The sequence below is a fragment of the Culex quinquefasciatus genome, chromosome 3 (genome assembly GCF_015732765.1).
Source record: "Culex quinquefasciatus strain JHB chromosome 3, VPISU_Cqui_1.0_pri_paternal, whole genome shotgun sequence".
NCBI lineage: Eukaryota > Metazoa > Arthropoda > Insecta > Diptera > Culicidae > Culex > Culex quinquefasciatus.
In genome coordinates, this window is record NC_051863.1 from 102671837 (window position 1) to 102695335 (window position 23499).

At 39.6% G+C, this 23499-nt stretch overlaps 1 protein-coding gene and 1 long non-coding RNA gene across 2 annotated transcripts; both read left to right on the forward strand.

Moving 5' to 3' along the window:
* The first annotated feature begins 235 nt into the window (after positions 1 to 235).
* LOC119769793 lies at positions 236 to 17415 on the forward strand. The gene is made up of 3 exons (XR_005278525.1): positions 236 to 320; positions 14979 to 14982; positions 17404 to 17415. It is a non-coding gene; the product is annotated as an uncharacterized LOC119769793 (long non-coding RNA).
* A 714-nt stretch (positions 17416 to 18129) lies between these two features.
* Positions 18130 to 22552, forward strand: LOC119769170. Its single transcript, XM_038261075.1, has 2 exons — positions 18130 to 20810; positions 20869 to 22552. The coding sequence occupies exons 1-2, from the start codon at positions 18130 to 18132 to the stop codon at positions 22550 to 22552; spliced, it is 4365 nt and encodes a 1454-aa protein (XP_038117003.1).
* Positions 22553 to 23499: the final 947 nt, after the last annotated feature.

Below are 23499 nucleotides of genomic sequence, written 5' to 3' on the forward strand. Positions count from 1 at the left end.
TTTTTATTCTGTTTTCGGTTTTCAATCGTTCATAGCGAATGACTAACTTGCATAAAATATACAGTAGTCCTAACACGATGATCGTTATACCAGCGTAGGCTAGTATTGAAGTTGCGTTCGCGGTTTTTTCTAGGTGCGCCGTTTGCGCCACGTTCGCATTTACGATGCGAATTATGTCTTCGTGCACCGGGGGTTTTGGAGTTGTGTTCTCATTACCCATTATGCAGAGGATAAAATAAAAAAAAACTCGTTTCACTTGCGGTGTCCCGGTCGGTTGTTGATCTTCAATTTTTGTACAACATTACGCCTCACTATTTCCAGTTTCCATAATAGCTCATAATCTGATACTTTTCACGATACTTATATATTCTTTTTTTTTCATTTTTAACTGTGTACTACTACGCGGCGCGAAAACTTCCAGGCACGCATCGATTCACTACGGCGTGGCGTGCAAAATTCTAACTCGGGCTCCTGGCATCTTCTGATCCGCGGCTCCTGGCAGCTTCTGATCCGCGGCTCCTGGCAGGATCGCCATGAATTGTTAGGAGCGGGCGGTGATAAAAGAAATCTAACCAGTTCGACTTCCAGTTTTAGAATGAATCTTTATTTTTGTCATGGACTTAAACTACCCTGCTTAAGTCTAGTTACATAATTATAATGTACTCACGTTACATCTACATAACGTACAGAAAGAGATGGCGAGAGTCAGTCATACAAGTTATTTACCTCGAAGCACTCTTCGGGTGGTAACTTGTAAACAGGCGAATGCTCGGTGCCTGTTTGTTCAACATCTGGTACCCATAAAGAGGGTCAGTGTTAAATATCAACAAGGAAACGAGTGTTATGCTGATGATCGTGTTACTGAATTTGGGTGACAAGTAGGTCGCCCAAGAAGTAGAACATAAATAATTGTTCTGCCTCAAACTTTGTAATATGAGTCAGTAAAAACTGGCACAAAACTTGTGTTGACCCACTACAATTCGTTCAAAATATCAAAAAATAATTATTAGTATTTTGTTTTGATAAGGATTAGCTAGGTATTATTTTTTTAATCACAGTGTTTGGAAAGTGAGTAAAATGAATCCATGCTTTAAAACGATAAAATTGCTTTTGAATACGTCTCTGTGACCAGTTTGAGAGAATATGATAAAGAATAATATTGATAATTTAGTTGAAATGAAAAAAAAATCATGCAGCAAATGTGTTTTTCATGGCAAATCATTGAAATGGAAAAAAATAGAAAATATGTTTTTCATGACAAATATTTTATCCAGAACAAATCTTACTGGTTTGAGCTCATGAATAAATAGATAAGCATAAACCCACCTAAAAAATGTGCTATTCACTTGAAATACCATTTTTATGTAATCACAACTCAAAGTTTTCAAATGTTTGGAGCGAGTATTCGATATACATTTGCATTTTATGGGCACTTTTTATGTATTACGATGTAGTTTTTTTTAATGATTGTTTAATGATTCGGCCTAATAAATGACCTAGGTTTTAAGAATTTTCATATCAAAAAGTAGTTTAGTAGTTTCATATTTAAACCTCTTACGTCCTTGGTAGCTTTAGTGCTCTATAAATTTTCAACTTTTAACTGTAATTTCTCGAACACTTTTAAGAAAATTAACATTTAATGATACCCATTCAATTTTCTATCAATTTGGTCGTGGTAAACATAACGTAAAAAACAACTCAATTTTGATCTTTGCAGGAAGAAGTACCTCATTTTCAAATAATATAACAACAATTTTTGTTTAAAAGCATACCAAATTATAATAGTTTATTTTCATTCCATAATATCGTAATTTTCGTTTTCCAACAAATAAACAAGGTCTATTCCCAGTTGTGAATGCTTCAGAAATTAATACCATTTGAAATAAATCTTGACATGGAATTTTCAGACGAACTGATAAGTTCAATAATAGCAGTAAATTTAATTTAATGAAAAAAAATTGTGTTCTTTCATAGTTCTTTCATTATTTTGTTGTAAGTTTAAACAAATGTACCAAAAAATTAAGAAAATGTATACTTCCCCTTAAATTTCGGGAATTCCCGGGAAATTTAGAAATTTCCCGGGAAACGGGAATTATTTATTTTCGGGAAATCCCGGGAATTCCCGGGAAATTTTTTCCCGGGACGGGAAATTGGACGCTCTACTGGAAACTATTGAAACATCCAAAAAACTTGCTGGACTACCAAAAAACGTACCAAGAATTGAGGTTTTGCAGCGCGACTGCGTTTCAAATGTAGGTGGCGCCAAAATGAGGTTATTGCCTAAAATCGTATGCCTTTCTGCCTATCAAAGAACAAAATCGATTATTTCTCATGATTCATGATTCATATATATATATTGAGGTTTTGCAGCACGACTGTGTTTCAAATGTAGGTGGCGCCAAAATGAGGTTACTTGCCAAAAATCGTATTTCTTTCTGCTGTATTGAAGAACAAAATTGCTTATTTCTCATGATTCCCTGCATCAATCTTAATGAAACTGGTTGCAAAAGACGAGAAAAATTTTTTGCTTAAAAATAATGAACATCAATTTTTGGGCGCGCAAAAATTTGTGACCTTTTCTTTAAAAACATGTTTTGGAACACGAAAAATTAGTTTCCTCGTATATATCAATGAAATATACAGTTATATAGTTGATAACAGATGTGTTAACGTATATTCAACCATTTTATTGATTTTTGACAGACTTTATTGCCAAATAGTCAAATTACTATCTTTTTATAAATTTACAGTTTTCTCATAGAAAAATCAAACAAATTTTGGAAAGTTGTACACCAAATTGTTGGAAATAATTTTTCTCATCCGAATCCGGCATAATTTTTGTAAAAATGTTGATTATGGAGGAAAAAACACATTTTTTCAAAAAATCATAGGTTTAAGCTATTTGTTCATAGGTGGCGACATGTGTCTTTTAGCTTTGCTGCAAATCCTCTATAGAGAGAGAATTTGCAGCAAAGCTAAAAGACGCGTGTCGCCACCTATGAACAAATAGCGTAAACCTATGAATTTTAGAAAAAATGTGTTTTTTCCTTCCTAATCAACATTTTTATAAAACTTATGCCGGATTCGGATGAGAAAAATTATTTCCAACAATTTGGTGTATAACTTTCCAATATTTGTTTGATTTTTCTATGAGAAAACTGTAGATTTAGAAAAAGATAGTAATTTGGACTATTTGGCAAGAAAGTCTGTCAAAAATCAATACAAATTGTTGAATATACGTTAACACATCTGTTATCAACTATATAACTGAGAATTTGCAGCAAAGCTAAAAGACGCGTGTCGCCACCTATGAACAAATAGCGTAAACCTATGATTTTTAGAAAAAATGTGTTTTTTCCTTCCTAATCAACATTTTTATAAAACTTATGCCGGATTCGGATGAGAAAAATTATTTCCAACAATTTGGTGTATAACTTTCCAATATTTGTTTGATTTTTCTATGAGAAAACTGTAGATTTAGAAAAAGATAGTAATTTGGACTATTTGGCAAGAAAGTCTGTAAAAAATCAATACAAATTGTTGAATATACGTTAACACATCTGTTATCAACTATATAACTGTTTATTTCTTTGATATATACGGGGAAACTCATTTTTTCGTGTTCCAAAACATGTTTTTTAAAGAAAAAGGTCACAATTTTTTGCGCGCCCAAAAGTTGATGTTCATTATTTTTAAGCAAAAAATTTTTCTCGTCTTTTGCAACCAGTTTCATGAAGATTGATGCAGGGAATCATGAGAAATAAGCGATTTTGTTCTTTAATCGACAGAAAGGCATACGACTTTAGGCAAGTAACCTCATTTTGGCGCCACCTACATATGAAACGCAGTCGCGCTGCAAAACCTCAATAACTGTTTATTTCATTGATATATACGGGGAAACTCATTTTTTCGTGTTCCAAAACATGTTTTTTAAAGAAAAAGGTCACAAATTTTTGCACGCCCAAAAGTTGATGTTCATTATTTTAAAGCAAAAAATTTTTCTCGTCTTTTGCAACCAGTTTCATGAAGATTGATGCAGGGAATCATGAGAAATAAGCGATTTTGTTCTTTAATCGACAGAAAGGCATACGACTTTAGGCAAGTAACCTCATTTTGGCGCCACCTACATTTGAAACGCAGTCGCGCTGCAAAACCTCAATATAAGTTACGGAAATTGCTTTCCGCATAATTGATCGACGTCACCAACATCGTCAGCACAGCCGGCAACAGTAACCCAAACTGCGAACAAAGCTAAACTTCGTTTACCTCGCCGCGATTGAAGCAAGTAGCTCGATTAATGCTTTGCAAGCAAAACCTCAGTACCTCGTGTGTGAGGCTCTGGGGGACTTTTCGATCACAATAAAATCAGAACGTTTTGACAGTCTAACACAACGCGTCGGCGTTATTTATTTCGAAACTTCCCCCCTTTCATAATGGGATCTTTATAACTGGCGCAGTCGAGTCTTCGCCGGAAGGTGGCTGTGCCCACCCAAGCAGCACACTTTGTCAGATAAACGTATTTCCTAACTGGTTGTATAACCAATCCGCCTCGTTGTCACAACTTGTTCTACAACTCCTGTGAACTGGAAAAAGCGCACTTTTTTCTGTTGTATAACTTGCCAGAAAAAGATGCAAGTTATCAGAGTAAGTTGTACAAATGTATTTGACAACACTGTGCCATCTAACAAGAGATTCAACGAAAAAAAGGGGCGTGGTTTACGGCTGTGCTGTCAAATCAAAGCGCACACTGGAAAGGAAAGTTAGATTGAAAACAGCTATCTAACCGTCGACTAACTTACATGTAAACAAACTTTTCTTATTAGAATTTTAGTCAACGACGAAGCTAATCAAAAAAGTACGCTTGTTTCTGCAATATTCTTTTAAAATAATTCGAAATTGAATTAAAAAAAAGAAAAACAATCATGGCGTGCATGTGATTAGTGTGAAATTCCCTGCATGGAGTACTTTAAATTTTCCTTTTTTGATGAACTTCCTCTGTCCCAAGATTCGATCCGATGACTTCGACGATTTGTTGTTATCTCCACGGCAGGTCCAGGCGCGCTTCCACATCTCTCCACGGGGCTTCATAGTAAACATGCTGGCCCAAGCGTCAATAAGAAGGCTGCTGTCTGTTTTGTTAGCTAAAGAACTTAATTCCAACGAAGGCTGTCATTGGAATTGAAGTTATATAAGTTTGTTTCAAATCAGTTTTTATAACTCCACTATATAACTTTGTTATAACAAACCGTTTTAACTGTCATTTCGATTACCGTACCACGGAGTAATATTGAAAATCGGTATGATTTTGATTTGTTGTTTTCTCTATCATAAACTCTATAAGCTGATAATTTGTGTAGCTTTTACCAGCGATATGTTCACAAATGAATCGGTCAACAATCAAAACTATTGCAATCTTCAATACATAAACATTTTTGAAACTCTAAATTCCTCATGTACAAATTTACACCACCTAACAACACGCAATGTCAAGTTGAATATGTATGTTGAGCATCAGTTATATAATCTATTCTCCGATAACATTTGTGTAACAAAGCGAGAAAACCTAAGGTTATTTATAGAATGGTTGGCCACGCCCATTTTTTAGAAGATGCCGTCACATGACAATGTTAGATAAGCAGTGAAACAAACAGTGCAATATTGTTTTTATTCAACAAACTGTTTTCGAGTAAAACATTGCAGATGAGGAAACAGCATCTTGGCATATCAGCATTTTGACGTTCAATTACAGCTCATAAAAAGTGTTTTCGAGTGAAATAAATTGATAAATAGCTCAATAGGAAGTGAGCAAGTAAGTTTCTATCAAAAGTGTTCCAAAATAAATTGTTTTAATAGTGAAAATCAGCGAATTGGATGGAGTTAGGAGCGAGTGCATGTTGCCTATGTTGTGTGTAAAAGTTGGAAAAGAGTGAAGTTGACTGTGTTTTAACACTTGCATAGCACACATCTCATGAGTTACATAAGTCAGTTATACAAGTAGTGAAACAAACTGATATGTAACTAACGTTGACATTTTTTCTCGTATGTTGATCCAAAACAGCTGTCTAACTATTATTCAACAGTCGACAAGTTATGAGTGCTACTTGGGCAGTGATTGAAGTGGTCGTTCGCGAAAATCTCGGTAGTGAGACCAAAAGTGCAAGTTAATGCGAAAAACACGGCAGTTGTTCATTCAGCAGAAATTCGTCACCAACGGCTCTGGAGATCAGGAGTGAAGCAGCCAAGGAAATTACCTGGTGAAGCAGCCACCGACCGAAGAAGATGAACCAACGTTATCCGCTGGATACTTCGGCAAGAGGCGTGATACCATCGTGTGCACATCGCGAAAAACTCAGGACCGAGTTCATGAGCGCAGCACGACATGGATTTCAACACCTTCGACGAGGGAGACAAAGGAACAGCGTTACCAGGATTTTCAACAAGCAACAAAATTTAAAGTGAAAAAAATCTAAATTCAAAATTCAAAAATATTTTTCCAAATTTGATAAGTTAAGTGAGTGTGTGTGTGAGTAAAAACAAAATCAGCAATTCGGAAATCTCGATTAAATTTTCAAAAGGCCCTATCTGCATAGGAAACCCATGAGGGATAGGTTGTTTTGAAAATTTAATCTAGATAATCATTTAAATAATTCAGCATGATCAGATTAACTAATTTGACAAAAGAAAAAAACTCAGGACCGAGTTCATGAGCGCAGCACGACATGGATTTCAACACCTTCGACGAGGGAGACAAAGGAACAGCGTTACCAGGATTTTCAACAAGCAACAAAATTTAAAGTTAAAAAAATCTAAATTCAAAATTCAAAAATATTTTTCCAAATTTGATAAGTTAAGTGAGTGTGTGTGTGAGTAAAAACAAAATCAGCAATTCGGAAAATCATTTAAATAATTCAGCATGATCAGATTAACTAATTTGACAAAAGAAAAAAACACGATTCAAAATTTATTTTTTTAGAAGGTGTGTGAGTGATAAAAAAACAAAGAAAACCAACCATTTCAAAATTATGCAGCATAAAAAATTCAGTTAATCGAGTGTGTTTGAAATTGTTGTGAGGAAACATTACAATGAAATAATAGTTTGTTTGTAATAGCTAATTACAAATCTCAATTTGTAATTCAGAGTTACATAAGTGTTATAAATGAAGTTGTAATTAAGGATTACGTAATCTTTGATTACAAATATTTGTAACACTTAATTACAAAACAGCAACAACTATAATGTTTCAAACATCACCAAAGAAGCTTGAGATATTTCAAACTAGCTGAGTGACCTGTTTGGTAGTTCTTTCCGATGGAAAATTCCGATGGAAAATTTATCAAAATTTTTGTAATTGAAAGACGCAACTTTTGGTACCATAACATCTATAGGTCATCGCTGAAATTTTAAAGTCATCGCAGTTTTAGTGGAAAAAGTTGATTTTTTGCCGATTTCGTAATTTTCCCGTTTTTGCGCGTGGCGCGTCGAAAAACGCAGTTTTTTTTTTCAAAAAATCATATCTCGGAAACGTACGGTTCGACATCGCCAATTTTTAGACATGTTATGTAAAATTTTCCGAGGAATCCGATAAAAATATTTTCAGACATAGGCTCTTTGGTCCAGACACGGTCAAAACGCCATTTTAAGTTTTCATATGACTTTTTCAATAGTTAAGCTAGATTTGTGGGACTTTTTACTATTTTTCCCAAATAGCCAAACCCATCACTTTTCTTTTGCGTCTAAGACAGCTAAATTCGGATGAAATGGCGCGGAGATATGATTTTTTGAAAAAAGTGGTTTTTGCGAAAATCGACGAAAATTGCCATTTTTCGAACCACCCTAACACGGCGTAGGTCACCCTAATGGCCAAACAAAAAAATACGGGTCTAATTATTTTGGCCAAGGAACCCCCAGAAAAATTTTGAGCCCGATCGGAGAACTTTTTTTTGGTTTAGGCTCTTTTCAAATGGAATTGCTGTATATATATGTATATATATATATACAACAAATAGCGTTACCCTATGATTTTTTGAAAAAAATGTGATTTTTCCTTCAGATTCAAGATTTTTACAAAACTTATGCCGGATTCGGATGAGAACAAATATTTCCAACAGTTTGGTGTATAACTTTCCAAAATTTGTTTGATTTTACTATGAGAAAATAGTATATTTAGTAAAAGATAGTAATTTGAACTATTTGGCAAGAAAGTCTGTCAAAAGTCAATAAAAATTGTTGAATGTAGGTTAACACACTTGTTATTCACTATATAACTATTTATTTCATTGATATATATCGGAAAACTAATTTTTTCGTGTTCCAAAACATGATTTTTAAAGAAAAAGTTCACAAATTTTTGCGCGCCCAAAAGTTGATGTTCATTATTTTAAAGCAAAAATTTTTTCTCGTCTTTTGCAACCAGTTTCATGATGATTGATGCAGGGAATCATGAGAAATAATCGATTTTGTTCTTTGATCGGCAGAAAGGCATACGATTTTAGGCAAGTAACCTCATTTTGGCGCCACCTACATTTGAAACGCAGTCGCGCTGCAAAACCTCAATTGAGGTTTTGCAGCGCATAGGTGGCGACACGCGTCTTTTTAGCTTTGCTGCAAATTCTCTATACGGGGAAAGTCATTTTTTCGCGTTCCAAAACATGTGCCCAAAAATTTATGTTCTATATTTTAAAGCAAAAAAAAATCTCGTCTTTTTCAACCAGTTTCGTTAAGATTGATACAGGGAATCAAAAGAAATAAGCGATTTTGTTTTTCAATCCAGCAGAAAGGCATAAAGGATTTGCAGCAAAGCTAAAAGACACATGTCGCCACCTATGAACAAATAGCGTAAACCTGATTTTTTTTAAATGTGTTTTTTCCTTCATAATCAAAATTTTTATAGAGAATTTGCAGCAAAGCTAAAAGACGCGTGTCGCCACCTATGAACAAATAGCGTAAACCTATGATTTTTAGAAAAAATGTGTTTTTTTCCTTCCTAATTAACATTTTTATAAAACTTATGCCGGATTCGGATGAGAAAAATTATTTCCAACAATTTGGTGTATAACTTTCCAATATTTGTTTGATTTTTCTATGAGAAAACTGTAAATTTAGAAAAAGATAGTAATTTGGACTATTTGGCAAGAAAGTCTGTCAAAAATCAATACAAATTGTTGAATATAGGTTAACACATCTGTTATCAACTATATAACTGTTTATTTTACTGATATATACGGGGAAACTCATTTTTTCGTGTTCAAAAACATGTTTTTTAAAGAAAAAGGTCACAAATTTTTGCGAGCCCAAAAGTTGATGTTCATTATTTTAAAGCAAAAAATTTTTCTCGTCTTTTGCAACCAGTTTCATGATGATTGATGCAGGGAATCATGAGAAATAAGCGATTTTGTTCTTTAATCGACAGAAAGGCATACGACTTTAGGCAAGTAACCTCATTTTGGCGCCACCTACATTTGAAACGCAGTCGCGCTGAGAAAAAAATATTTCCAACAATTTGGGGTACAACTTTCCAATATTTGTTTGATTTTTCTATGAGAAAACTTTAAATTTAGAAAAAGCTAGTAATTTGGACTATTTCGCAAGAAAGTCTGTCAAAAATCATTAAAAATTGTTGAATATACGTTAACACATCTGTTATCAACTATATTACTGTTTATTTCATTGATATATACGGGGAAACTCATTTTTTCGTGTTCCAAAACATGTTTTTTTAAAGAAAAAGTTCACAAATTTTTGCGCGCCCAAAAGTTGATGTTCATTATTCTAAAGCAAAACAAATTTCTCGTATTTTGCAACCAGTTTCATTAAGATTGATGCAGGGAACAATGAGAAATAAGCGATTTTGATCTTTAATCGGCAGAAAGGCATACGATTTTAGGCAAGTAACCTTATTTTGGCGCCATCTACATTTGAAACACAGGCGCGCTGCAAAACCTCAATTGCACTTTGTCGATCTATTATGAGAAGCCGGAAAGAACACTTTCACGCGCAGCGTAAAAGCGCTGGCGTTGAAGCTTCGACTTGACGACTTGTCGAGCGAGACCGAGCCGTTACTTCGAATTTGATGTTCAGTATATAATTTTGTATAAATCCAAAAATTTAATAGGAAAAAATAGGGTAAAAATAAGACGAAAAACACTAAAATGGCTATATCTCTGGAAGTACATTTTGGAAAAGCTTCAAATTTTGGGCTCAAGCAGTTTATGGCGCATGTGTTCGAATGGTTTTTTGTTTGAAAATGAATTCTTTTAATTTGATAGTGTTTTCTGTAAAATAGTCCAAAAAATACCTCTAAAAATGGCTTTGACCACATTTACTGGTCGAAAATTGTGAATCGAAAAATAAAATGTTCTTCTCCGACCCCACGGCTACAGATCTGACTTATAAAAATTGTGGGTTTTACGAGCGGTTTTCCAGTGATGGAAGACACAAATTTTTAAGAGCGGATGCAGACATCGCTCATGTATTTCAGAAAAAGAGCTCTCAAAAATCAGACTTTGAGTTCCGGGTTTCGGGCCAAAATTCAATCGAAAGAGCGCATTTAAACCTTCAATTTAGTAAAAGGATTTTCTCCTGGGACGAATCCTCGCGTGCACGATTTTTTTAAGATTTCTGAAAAAAAGCGTTTTTTCAAAAGCAAACCTTTCTTTTGTAAGAATGGCAAAAAGTCAAACGCTCTCAAATAAATGTGCGGAATCCAATCGATGTAAAATTTGTTGAGAAGTTTGATCGAGTCGTGAACACTCAGTTAGAAAGATAAATTTGAGTGAAATTGCAAATAAATCATTGGGGGAGAATGATTCTGAATGACCCCTTACCTTTTTTTTTGAGAAATTTACTCTGTTTCAAGGGGCAGGAAACTCCAAGTATAATTAGTTAATTTAAGGAAACTTACGTTATTTTAATATACTTGTTAGTATACTAACGAAATTCGAATCACGAGACCACCTTAACTTTACGCTTCTTGGCTTTGACAGTTCGTTTCGTTCGTTTGATTGCCTGTGTTTATGTTTACGTTGAGCACGAGGCTGAGCATTAAAATTTTCAAGAGGTGACAGTTTTTAGGTTTAATCACAGTTTTAAAGCTGAAAATTGAACAAAAACGACAGGGTTCACATGATAGAACCACAATTCGATCACCCAGCTGTAGCCAGACAGCATATCCCTAGGCATATCCACTTTTTTAAATACCGAAAAGGTCAATTCCTCGGTCTGGGACAATTTTACCTATAGGTACTAAATCGCCGGGACCGGTGGTTTAGTGGTTAGCGTGGTAGCCTCTGAATCCCAGTATGGCCTGGGTTCAATCCCAGACGGACCCGGTGGCATTTTTCGAGACGAGATTTGCCTGACCACGCCTTCTATCGGATGGGGAAGTAAAACGTCGGTTCATTTGCGTAAAAGAGGTTTTGAGTGACTCACCACACATAACCTTCGGACGCCTAGAAATGAGCAGAAACTTGCAACAGAGACCACAAAAGACCCGGGGGTCGTTAAAGTGGATTACTTTGTTTTTTTTTTACTAAATCGCCGCAGCTTTTTGCCTCGCGGGTTCTGTGTCAAGAGCCCAGTTAATTGAGAATTGATTATAGAATGTTTCCCAACCCTTGAAGAAATTTGGCACAACCCGCCGTTTCAGCCGTTTCTTCTATTTGGCAGAAACTTCATCGGACTCTTCCGAATTCGATCAAAAACTTGATCCCAAACTTTCCAGTTCAGCTTGTTCCAGCTCCAAATAACGGTCGCGTAAAGATCCTTCATCTTCTTTACAAATACTATATCCCAAAAGAATTGTTAAATCTACAAATAAATGCTGGTGAATTTGGGAGGGGCGCCAAATTGAAGCTTTGCCAAGGGCGCCGCTGACCCAAAGTACGGCTCTGCGTACACAGAAAAAAATATGTAAATTTACACAGCACGTAATTACTGTTTCTTATGTAAACTCACTCAATGTAATGTTGAAATATGATGTAAAGAGTAAAAAGTCATGGAAATTACTCCAATGTAAATCTAAATCTAATGTAAATCATGAATAGAATGGAAACGTTGAGCATGGAAACTCAAATCTGATGGATTTCTACCCGTGTTCGGCTTCCTGTAAATTCCTATTTAATGTAAATCATATATCCAATGTATTTCTGCCAAACGTTGACTTCAAAACTACCCGAACTAAAAATAGTTATATTTGGTTCTCTTTCTATCGCTCTCATATTTCGCTTGCCCACTGCCTGAGCCTCGACCTGAACAAGTTGATGCTTTAGCCGCTCGTTTATAAAATGCTAAGATGGCTCAGTCGGCAGCGGGTAGCAGCAGTAACACCGAACATCCTACCCGTCGTCCGTTCGATTCCAGACCAGCATTATTCCACTTGGCCGTCGACGAGAAAGCGTCCCCTACCTGTGAAACAACCTTTTAAAATCAGATTTTCCTTTTGCTGCACGCTTCAACCATTTTAAAATAGAACATAGGCCACACCCCTTTCCTACTGCAATCCAAGTCGAGCTTCTTATTCCCATTGGCCAATCAGAATTAGTTGATTTGAACTAATGTAAATTCCAAAAGTAATGTAAATTCCAAAACTAATGAAAATTTTCAAAACTAATGTAAATTTCCAATGAATCTAGTGTAAATTTCAATGAACCTAATGTAAATATACATCATTTATCATACCTTTTGGTACATGATAAATAATGTAAATTTACAGGAATATTTTTTCTGTGTACATAAACATTTACATAGGGCTTTAGTACCCAATTGTGTTTTTATTGTTTTGCGGAGCATTACTTTGAACAATTTTTATATTTTTTATATTTTAAATTCGCAATTCGCAATTTCGCAATTTTCAGTGTAAGAACAGGCCTTGACCGATCTTATGCACTAGGTTCCCGACGAACACGCACTGCCCTCACACCTACATCTCACCCTTGCTCTGAGTCAGTACGAGCAACACGCTAGAACACGCTTTGAGTGTTCGTGCCAGGCATGCACACTGTTGCCGCACCAACTGTGCGACTTTTACGTTGTTGTTTAGCACCAGCCGATCCCTCGATTGTTTACTTAAAGTAGAGAGAAGAAGTGTCAAATAACTTTGTTAAGTGGAAGATTAGCCAGCGTGCGTTTAAAATAATCACCAACTTGGTGTCTAAGCCAATTAATAAAGGCGTTTATCAGGTTGCGGATAAGATTTAAAGAATATTAATGGAACACTGAAATTGTAAGTCAAGTTTAACATATTGTACTTCTTCAACGACTAATCGCAATAAAATGCAGCTTTAAAGCTGCTCAATTTTCAGCTGCTATTAAAACGGTGTCTAAATTCTCACCCATTGCAACACACACCTTCTTTTCCGGTTACGCATTTTAACTAGGCCGGGGGTGGTACATTACGTACACAGAAAAAAATATGTTAATTTACACAGCACGTAATTGCTGTTTCTTATGTAAACTCACTCAATGTAATGTTGTAATATGATGTAATAAGCAAAAAGTAATGGAAATTACTCCGATGTAAATCTAAATCTAATGTAAATCATGAATCTAATGGAAACGTTGAGCATGGAAACTCAAATCTGATGAATTTCTACCCGTGTTCGGCTTCCTGTAAATTCCTATTTAATGTAAATCATATATCCAATGTATTTCTGCCAAACGTTGACTTCAAAACTACCCGAACTAAAAATAGTTATGTTTGGTTCTCTTTCTATCGCTCTCATACTTCGCTGGCTCACTGCCTGTGCCTCAACCTGAACAAGTGTATGCTTTAGCCGCTCGTTTATAAAATGCGAAGATGGCTCAGTCGGCAGCGGGTAGCAGCAGTAACACCGAACATCCTACCCGTCGTCCGTTCGATTCCAGTCCAGCATTATTCCACTTGACCGTCGACGAGAAAGCGTCCCCTACCTGTGAAACAACTTTTTCAAACCAGAATTTCCTTTTGCTGCCCGCTTCAATCATTTTAAAATAGAACATTGGCCACACCCTTTTCCTACTGCAATCCAAGTCGAGCTTCTCATTCCCATTGGCCAATCAGAATTAGTTGATTTGAACTAATGTAAATTCCAAAACTAATGTAAATTTTCAAAACTAATGTAAATTTCCAATGAATCTAATGTAAATTTCCAATGGACCTAATGGAAATTTACATCATTTATCATGATACCTTTTGGTACATGATAAATAATGTAAATTTACAGAAATATTTTTTTCTGTGTAGGGTTTGATGTAAGTATAAGCGCCTAACCATTTATAGTGTGCATATCAATTTTCATTAAAGCAAAAACTGTTTTATTTTTAGTTTGAATTCAAAAACTAATTGTTATTTACAGTGTATTGTTTTCTCCTGAAATCTTGCCTAATGTTGAGTTGTTTTTATCTGTTGCTATTTCTTCTGTCGCTGTGTTTTGTTACAATGTTTTGGACCTAAGCATGCTATTCAAAAGTTTACCAAAAGTACAATAATGTTATGTGTGTGATCATTAGGGTGACAATAAAAAAAATTACATCAGGGATACCCTCTGATTCGATTCCTTAGGCAAAAATAAGTACCGTAAACCGGGGTGACTTTGATAGGATTTCAACTTATTTTTAGAATATTTTCCAACAGGTAAGGTTTTTCTCAAGATTCTTATTTTTAAAACATGTACTGGGGTAGGCCATACAAAGTCCAAGAACTATTTCGGAAAAAAGTTTTTTCAATAATGTTTAGAAAAATAGTTACGTTAAAAATTCTTAGTTTTAATTCCGGGGTGACTTTGATAGTCATAGTTTTTCTTGTTAAAATCATATTTAAGATGTTCAAACTTTATTTTTACGCTAAATGTACCATCACTAAAGTAGCTGATATAGTTTTTAAGAAAAAAATCAATGTTTATATTTAGTTAACTAAGGGTATAAGCTTTTTAGCAAACTACATATAAATTTTAGGTAAAATTGTTAAAAAGTCGGCATTTTGCCTGAAATTTGTTTAAACTAGTTTTGTTTATAAAATAATCGTTTTTTATTACATTTTATACTGAATTCGAAGCACGAATCACAAGTTTTCACATTTTACATGAAATTTGTTCAACTGAAATTGCCTATAAATTTGGAGATTTTTTTTAAATTGTGTTTCAAAAACACATATTATTTATTATTTACAAACTTTTTTGACCTTCTCCTAGTGGAAAATTGTCCAAAGAATCCGAAAATTCATTCTGTTTTTCGATCAAAAATCATGTTCATTGAGAAAATCATGACACTTTGAGAAGTTTAAAATAATTACTTTCATCAACATTTTCTAAACTATAGTTAACTAACTTTTTAAACTTGTCAAAATTTTATGAAAAGTTCTTCTTGAGGTACTTTGAACACTTCTCTACCACGGTCAGTATGTTTCTAAATCATTCCTTGCGTAATTTAATTGTACTCTTCATTCTGCGGTAAAATCGCAAACCTATCAAAGTCACCCCGGCTATCAAAGTCACCCCGTTTTACGGTATCTGTGCAAATTTTGAGCCAAATCGGTAAAGGTTAAGGGGTCGCTTTTTACCGTTGAAGTTTATATGGGGAAAATCGCAAAAATGTATGCAGAAAAACATCGTTCTTTTAATATTTTTCTGCCAGGTGGCGCGGGTCTCGCCCAAAATTTTCCAAGAGTGAGATTCTTGTAGGAAATTTAATTTCCTACAACTTTGTCGAAGGGAGCAAAACGATCCGAGTTGATCCTGATTTTTGATGATTTTTCTAGTAAAAAAATATTTTCTTATGTACTTCTTATATACCCCCTTATATTCTTTCAAGTATATAAGCCAATTTCTTTTCATCGCATTGCTAATAACTCTTCAGGATCAACTCGGATCTTCTTGCACCCTTCGCAAAGTTGCAGGAAATTAAAGTTCCTGCAAGAATCTCACACTTGGACAATTTTGGGCGAGACCTGTGCCACCTGCTGCCAAAATCCTGAAGCGATGTTTTTCCCCATACATTTTAGCGATTTTCCCCATATAAACTTCAACGATAAAAAGCGACCCCTTAGCCTTAACCGATTTGACTCAAAATTAGCACAGTAACTTATTATTGCCTAAAGAATCAATCCAGGGGGTATCTCCTCAGATTTCCCAAAATTTCTAATTTTTCTTGTCACCCTAGTGATCATTTAATATATTGAGTAAGGACTCGAACCATACTTGTTTGAAGAAAAGGGCGTAGATTAAAGCAATAGACAATAAAGGAAAGCAAACTACATAAAGTTCGATACTAAAAGAATAATTGTAGTTTGAAGGAAAGAAGGGTAGGAGCCGATAAAAATGACATTTTAATAAATAAATAAGTAAATGGGTAAAGAAAAGATCAATGATAAACAGAACTTAACATCGTTCGCATAATAAGGGGAACTGATTTGGTTAGGGAAAACACGTTTCAGTATTTATTGGGAAATGAGAGCAGAAGAGTAGAAAGATATGTAAGTGAAGCAAAAATTAAGGTACAGTACCTGTTCGGTAACTGGGCTTGTTTAACTGGACTACTTGGGCTGTAGCCCACTTGCCCACTTAAAAAGCAGACAAACGTAAAATAACCAAACAAGCCGGAATTATGAGGGGCCAGTGGATGCAAAACCAAGTTCAGCAAATTAGAAATCATATTTAAGTTATAATGAAATGTTAATTCAAAATTAAAAAAAATTAAAGATGAGCTCTGAAACAAATTTAAGCAACCGTCATTTACATTTGTAGAGAAAATGTTATGCATCGGTCCCCTAGTCATTTTTCGTTCAGCCCAGTTAGCGAGCAGCATTCGGTAACTGTGCTACATTCTCAGCCCAGTTACCGAGCAAGTGTGTGTTGCCAACCTTCTGTGGCCGAATGGTTACGGGTTTCGCCTCATAAGCGGAATGTCACGGGTTCTTCTCAGGGTGGCAGCCTTAGGTTTAAGTTCAGAGGTAGCAGCAACCGCATGAGTATAAAACGGTTGCTTCACGTGCTCTTCAAGCATGTGATCGATCTTGGGATATTCCTTTGCGCCTCCTTCCCAAAATACTTTCCTCGTGTCTTCGCATGTAAATAATGCCCAGCCGATCGGTATTGCACTGCAGTCCAGTCGCATTGTCCAGATCAGAGCAAAGGGAACACCGCAAATATAGCACCACAAAAGAGACAATTGGGTACTAAAGCCCTGTTCCGACAACACTGCCACCAAGTCGACATAGGTCGCGAAGACACGGCAGGGTCACGGCACACGCAGCGCTACACAACACAACACAAATATAAACATAAACAAATTATAGTAAAGTAGAAACAAGAGAGGAGGAAGAAAACACGAGTAAAAGTAGGGACGAGGACAAACAGAAAACGCGTTGAACGAACAAGTTAGAAGTTTTACGAGCAGGAAAGTGTTTGGTGGTTTTCGGCCAACAAGGACAGTTTAAGTGCACAACAGTTAGTACGGGGCATGCAGACGTGTTCACTAGAGAGCCCTAGTGTTCACGAGTTGGTTAGACGATCACAATACATCCAGGTGAGACGTAAACAAACACTCCACAGCGAGAGGGAACAGATTAAAAACTTCTAAATCTACTAGTATGGACTTCAAAACGGTTCGGCCAGGACGAGACAGTTCGGACAGGACAGACCGGGACGGTACAGTACAGTGGAGAACAGGTAACACGTGATTTACTACGAAAGTAAACAATAAACGAATACACTCATTGACACACAGAACAGCGCGGGCAGAACAAATAAAAGCGCTCGGCAAAGAGGTGCAGTCGTCACCGCTGGGGCAATTTGTAAGTTGTTGTACGCGCTTACACTTACAACTACTTAGTAAACAAACATTAAATTACTGATAGGTTGGCAAGGCGTAGGAGTTCTTTCGATACGAAAAAGTACATAACGGTACAAAAACAAACCAATCAATGTAAGGAAAACATACACCCAAACAAGAGACGACAAACTAAAATTGAATTCTTAAATATAATTACAGTTTGATCTGCATTAGATGATACAAAATCTGGTTTTATTTGCCACCGTCCGAACAAAATCAAAATTGATTGATCGGGAATCGTCCCAGGCGCGGGTTCCAGTGCAGTCCCAACTGAAGAGGAGTTGGCTGAGGAACAGCGGGTCGAGCGGGAGGCTTTCGCAAAGCAGATGGAGCTGCGCAAGAAGCGTCTGGCGGAAAAGCTGGCCTGGAGCGAACAGAGAATGAAGGAGGAGGCGGAGATGCAGGCGCTGGAGATGAAGACTCAGCGCGAGATCGAGAAGAAGCAGCTGGCGCACGACCAGAAGTTGCTGGAGCGTCAGTTAGCTGCGGAGAAGGAGTTTTTGAAGAAGAAGGCGACGGTGAAGAAGCAGATTGAAGCCAGCAAGGCCAAAGTTAACGCGCTGAAGGCCGAAGAATCCTCGAAGAAGAAGGTGACTGACTGGTTGAAGAGCGGCGAGAAGCCTGGAAGCGGAAAGACGCCGAAACCGAAGCCGGAAGTCACTCCCGAGAGTAGCAGCGATAGTCACGATAGTGAGTCGGACGGGGAAAAGAGCGTTTCCGGAAAAGGAAGCGTTAAGCTAACCTCGAAGAAGAATGGCGGGTCGGTTTACAGCGCCGCGCGTATCTTGCGAGAGCAAATGGCTGCTCGGAAGGTGTTGGGGCATGCTCTGCCGAAGTTCAGGGGCGAACCCGAAGTCTGGCCGCTGTTCATAAGCTGTTTTGAACAAACTACGGCTGCGTGTGGCTTCACCAACCTCGAAAATCTCTCGCGACTGGTGGAAGCACTAGAAGGCGAAGCATTGGAGAACGTGAGGGGCAGTCTGGTTTTCCCGAGTGCAGTGCCGGACATAATCCAGGATCTCCGGGACATGTTCGGGAGACCTGAGAAGCTGCTGAAAGCGCTGTTGGCGAAGGTGAAGCAGGCGCCGGCGCCGCGAGCTGATCGTCTGGGGACTTTCATAAGCTTTGGGATGGTGGTTAAGCAGCTGTGCGACCACCTCGAGGCGGCAAATCTGCACGACCACCTGAACAATCCGATGATTGTGCAGGAACTGGTTGAGAAGCTGCCACCGAGCTACCAGATGGACTGGGTCAGGTTTAAGCGGGGCAGGAAGGAAAGTCCGCTTCGCAGGTTCACCAATTTCATGAAGGAGATCGTGAACGATGCTGCAGAGGTGGCGGAGTTTTCGTCGCTGAACTTAAGCGACCAGAGCAAGATGGGAAGCGGAAGGGCGCACAACAAAGAGTTCGTACACGTTCACGAATCGGAGCAGAAGAGGGTCGAAGCAGCGCGCGCTGAAAAGCCCAGCAAACCATGCTGGATCTGCAAGCGGACGGATCACTTTATGCGTTCCTGTGAGCAGTTCAAGCGGATGAACGTAGCGCAACGTTTGAGAGAAGTTGGCAAGCTGAATCTGTGCAACCGGTGCCTGAACAAGCATGGATCCAGTCCGTGCAACTCGAGGGTCAAGTGCACGGTCCCAAACTGTGTTGGGAACCATCATCCGCTCTTGCACCGCGCGGAAGAGTCGGTGCAGCTGCAAAAGGCGGAGAGCACGGGTCGCTCAGTGATCTTCCGCATGATGCCCGTGACATTGTACGCAGGGAAAAGGCAGCTCGACACGGTAGCTTTTCTGGACGAAGGATCGTCGGCGACGCTGATGGACGACGCGGTGGCCAAGCAGTTAAAGGCGGAAGGTGTTTCGGAGCCGCTGATCGTCACCTGGACCGGAAATATCAACCGGATTGAGGACGGCTCGCGCAAGGTGGACTTGATGCTGTCGGCCAGGGGCTCGACGGAGAAGTTTCCGCTAATGAACACGCGAACCGTGGGGAAGTTGCTACTTCCGGAGCAGAACGTGAACTACGGAGAGGTAGTTAAGAAGTATTCACACTTGTCCGGTGTGCCGCTGCAAGATCTCCCGTCAGGTGTTCCAACGATACTGATCGGTCTGGACAACCTTCACCTTTTCGCGCCGTTGGAGTCGAGGATCGGCAAGTCCTGTGAGCCGATAGCCGTACGATCAAAGGTCGGGTGGACGGTGTACGGTGCGGAGAAGCGAAGAGCGAGCACGCACGCCTTCCTGAATCTACACTCGGTCGCGCCAGTGACCAACCAGCAACTACACGACATGCTGAAGGAGCAGTACATGCTGGATGACCAGGCGCCGTCTACGTTTCCGATTCCCGAACCAGTGGAAGAAACGCGAGCGCGAGAGATCCTGCTAGCGACGACGAAGCGAGTAGGTGAACGTTTCGAGACCGGCTTGCTGTGGCGTGAGGACGAAAGAAAATTTCCTGACAGCTACCCGATGGCCGTTCGGCGGATGAAAGCGCTCGACAGAAAGTTGGAGAAGAATCCGGAGCTAAGGGAAAACGTCTGCCAGCAGATCGAGGACTATCAAACCAAGGGGTACGCGCACAAGATCACCGATGCAGAGCTGTCGGGGACGCCAAACGAGGCCGTGTGGTATCTACCGTTAAACGTCGTGGTGAATCCTCGCAAGAAGAAAGTGCGCTTGGTCTGGGTCAACGGCACATCCCTGAACACAGAGCTGCTGAAGGGTCCGGACATGCTGGTTCCGTTGCTCCGCGTGATCAACCACTTCCGAGAGCGGCCGATCGCCATTGGAGGCGACATCCAGGAGATGTACCACCAGATACAGGAGATGTACCACCAGATACGGATCAGGTCGGAGGACAAGCAGGCGCAGCGCTTCTTGTTCCGGACGAGTGCAACCGAGAAGCCGCAAATCTACGTTATGGACGTGGCAACTTTCGGCGCGACGTCGTCGCCGTGCTCTGCGCAGTTCGTAAAGAACTTGAACGCAGATCAGTTCGCAGAGAAGTATCCGGAAGCCGCAGCAGCGATCATAAAGCGACTACGTGGACGACTACTACGACAGCGTAGACACCGTGGAGCAGGCAGTTCAGCGAGCCAAGGAGGTGAAGGAGGTACACTCGCGGGGTGGATTCAACATCAGGAACTGGGTGTCCAACTCCGCCACGGTCCTGAAAGCGTTGGGAGAGAAAAGCGTCGACTTCACGGTCGATTTCAACCGGGACAAGGGACCGGAGTACGAACGCGTGCTGGGAATCGTCTGGGATCCTGCTGAAGACGTTTTCAGCTTCACAACGATGACGAAGTCGGAGTACGCGAAGGTCCTGAGCGGGGAAACGCGTCCAACGAAGCGAATCGTGCTCAGCATAGTGATGTCGCAGTTCGATCCGGCCGGATTTCTTGGACCAGTAACGATTCGAGGAAAGATGCTGATCCAGGACCTGTGGCGCACGGGATGCCAATGGGACGAGTTCATTGACGAGCTTTCTTTCAAGATGTGGCTGCGTTGGACGAGTATATTGTTGGATGCTCAGACGTTTAGGCTGCCCCGTAGCTACTTCGGGAACGCGCGATCGGATGAGATCAAAGAAATCCAGCTACACATCTTCGCAGATGCTGGAAAGAAGGCGTACGGTTGCGTTGGATATTTTCGCGCGATAGTGCGCGGTGAGGTGGAGTGTGCTTTCGTTATGAGTCGCTCGAAGGTGGCACCGCTGCAGTTGACCGCCGTTCCGCGCTTGGAGTTGAACGGATCAGGCCTAGCCGCCCGGATGTCGCAGACAATTCACGAGAACCACAACTTCACAATCACCAAAACGTTCTTCTGGATCGACTCGGCGGTTGTGCTGTCATGGATCCGGTCCGATCAGCGCCGGTACAAGCAGTACGTCGGGTTTCGGATTGGAGAGATCCTCAGTCTGACGAACATCGACGACTGGAACTTTGTGTCGACCCGGATCAACATCGCAGACATCCTCACGAAGTGGAGCACCGACCTCGACTTGAGCCCGAGCAGTCCCTGGGTACGCTGTCCCAGATTCGTGTACGACGATCAGAAGGACTGGCCGAAGAAAGCGCTTCCACCTCCGAACACAACCGTTGAGCTGCGGATTCATTTGCTCTTGCACGACGTGCAAGTCGTGGAGTCACTCGTGGATGTCAGCCGGTTCTCGAGATGGACTGTCCTGGTCAGAATGATGGCAACTGTTTGCCGGTTCGTGTCAAATCTCAAGCGCAAGGTGAAAGGACTGCCGGTGGAGAAGCTCCAAGCGACCAGGAACCAGGAGAAGCTCTTAGGGTCGCCGGCGGGTTTGTCAGTACGAGTTCCACTGCAACAGAACGAGCACGAACGAGCGGAGCAGTACCTGATGAGAATGGCACAAACGGAAGACTACATTGACGAGATGAAGGTGCTCACGAGAAACAAGAATCGCCCGACAAACCAGTGGATCGCGCTGGAGAAGTCGAGCCCCCTGTACCAACTCACACCGTTGGTCGACGAGAACGGACTGATCCAGATGGAAGGACGGCTGGAGCAAGCCGAGTTTCTCCCGTTCGACATGCGCTTCCCGGTGATACTGCCAAAGAACAACCGAATTACTGAGCTGATTGTACAAGATTACCACGAGCGGTGCGGAAACGGATATCGGCAGTCGGTCAAAAACAAGCTGAGGCAACTGTACTACATCCCGAAGGTAGACGCGTTTGTTCGGCGAATCGAGTCGGCGTGCACAGAAAAAAATATGTAAATTTACACAGCACGTAATTGCTGTTTCTTATGTAAACTCACTCAATGTAATGTTGAAATATGATGTAATGAGCAAAAAGTAATGGAAATTACTCCGATGTAAATCTAAATCTAATGTAAATCATGAATCTAATGGAAACGTTGAGCATGGAAACTCAAATCTGATGAATTTCTACCCGCGTTCGGCTTGCTGTAAATTCCTATTTAATGTAAATCATATATCCAATGTATTTCTGCCAAACGTTGACTTCAAAACTACCCGAACTAAAAATAGTTATGTTTGGTTCTCTTTCTATCGCTCTCATACTTCGCTGGCTCACTGCCTGTGCCTCGACCTGAACAAGTTGATGCTTTAGCCGCTCGATTATAAAATGCGAAGATGGCTCAGTCGGCAGCGGGTAGCAGCAGTAACACCGAACATCCTACCCGTCGTCTGTTCGATTCCAGTCCAGCGTTATTCCACTTGGCCGTCGACGAGAAAGCGTCCCCTACCTGTGAAACAACTTTTTAGAATCAGAATTTCCTTTTGCTGCCCGCTTAAATAATTTTAAAATAGAACATAGGCCACACCCTTTTCCTACTGCAATCCAAGTCGAGTTTCTCATTCCCATTGGCCAATCAGAATTAGTTGATTTGAAATAATGTAAATTCCAAAACTAATGTAAATTCCAAAACTAATGTAAATTTTCAAAACTAATGTAAATTTCCAATGAATCTAATGTAAATTTCCAATGGATCTAATGGAAATATACATCATTTATCATGATACCTTTTGGTACATGATAAATAATGTAAATTTACAGAAATATTTTTTTCTGTGTGTGTGTGGTGCGAAGCTCACCGCAAACGTCCGACAATCCCCAGGATGACATCGCTCCCGGTCCAACGTCTCACGCCGTACCTTCGTCCGTTCAGCTACGTCGGCGTCGACTATTTGGGAACGTTCGA

Bases quoted from the DNA above. Each gene is read 5' to 3' on its own strand.
- LOC119769170 (XM_038261075.1), top strand. From the start codon at position 18,130: ATGGAGCTGCGCAAGAAGCGTCTGGCGGAAAAGCTGGCCTGGAGCGAA. The intron at 20,811-20,868 runs GTATCCGGAAGC...CTACTACGACAG, and splicing joins GCAGATCAGTTCGCAGAGAA to CGTAGACACCGTGGAGCAGG.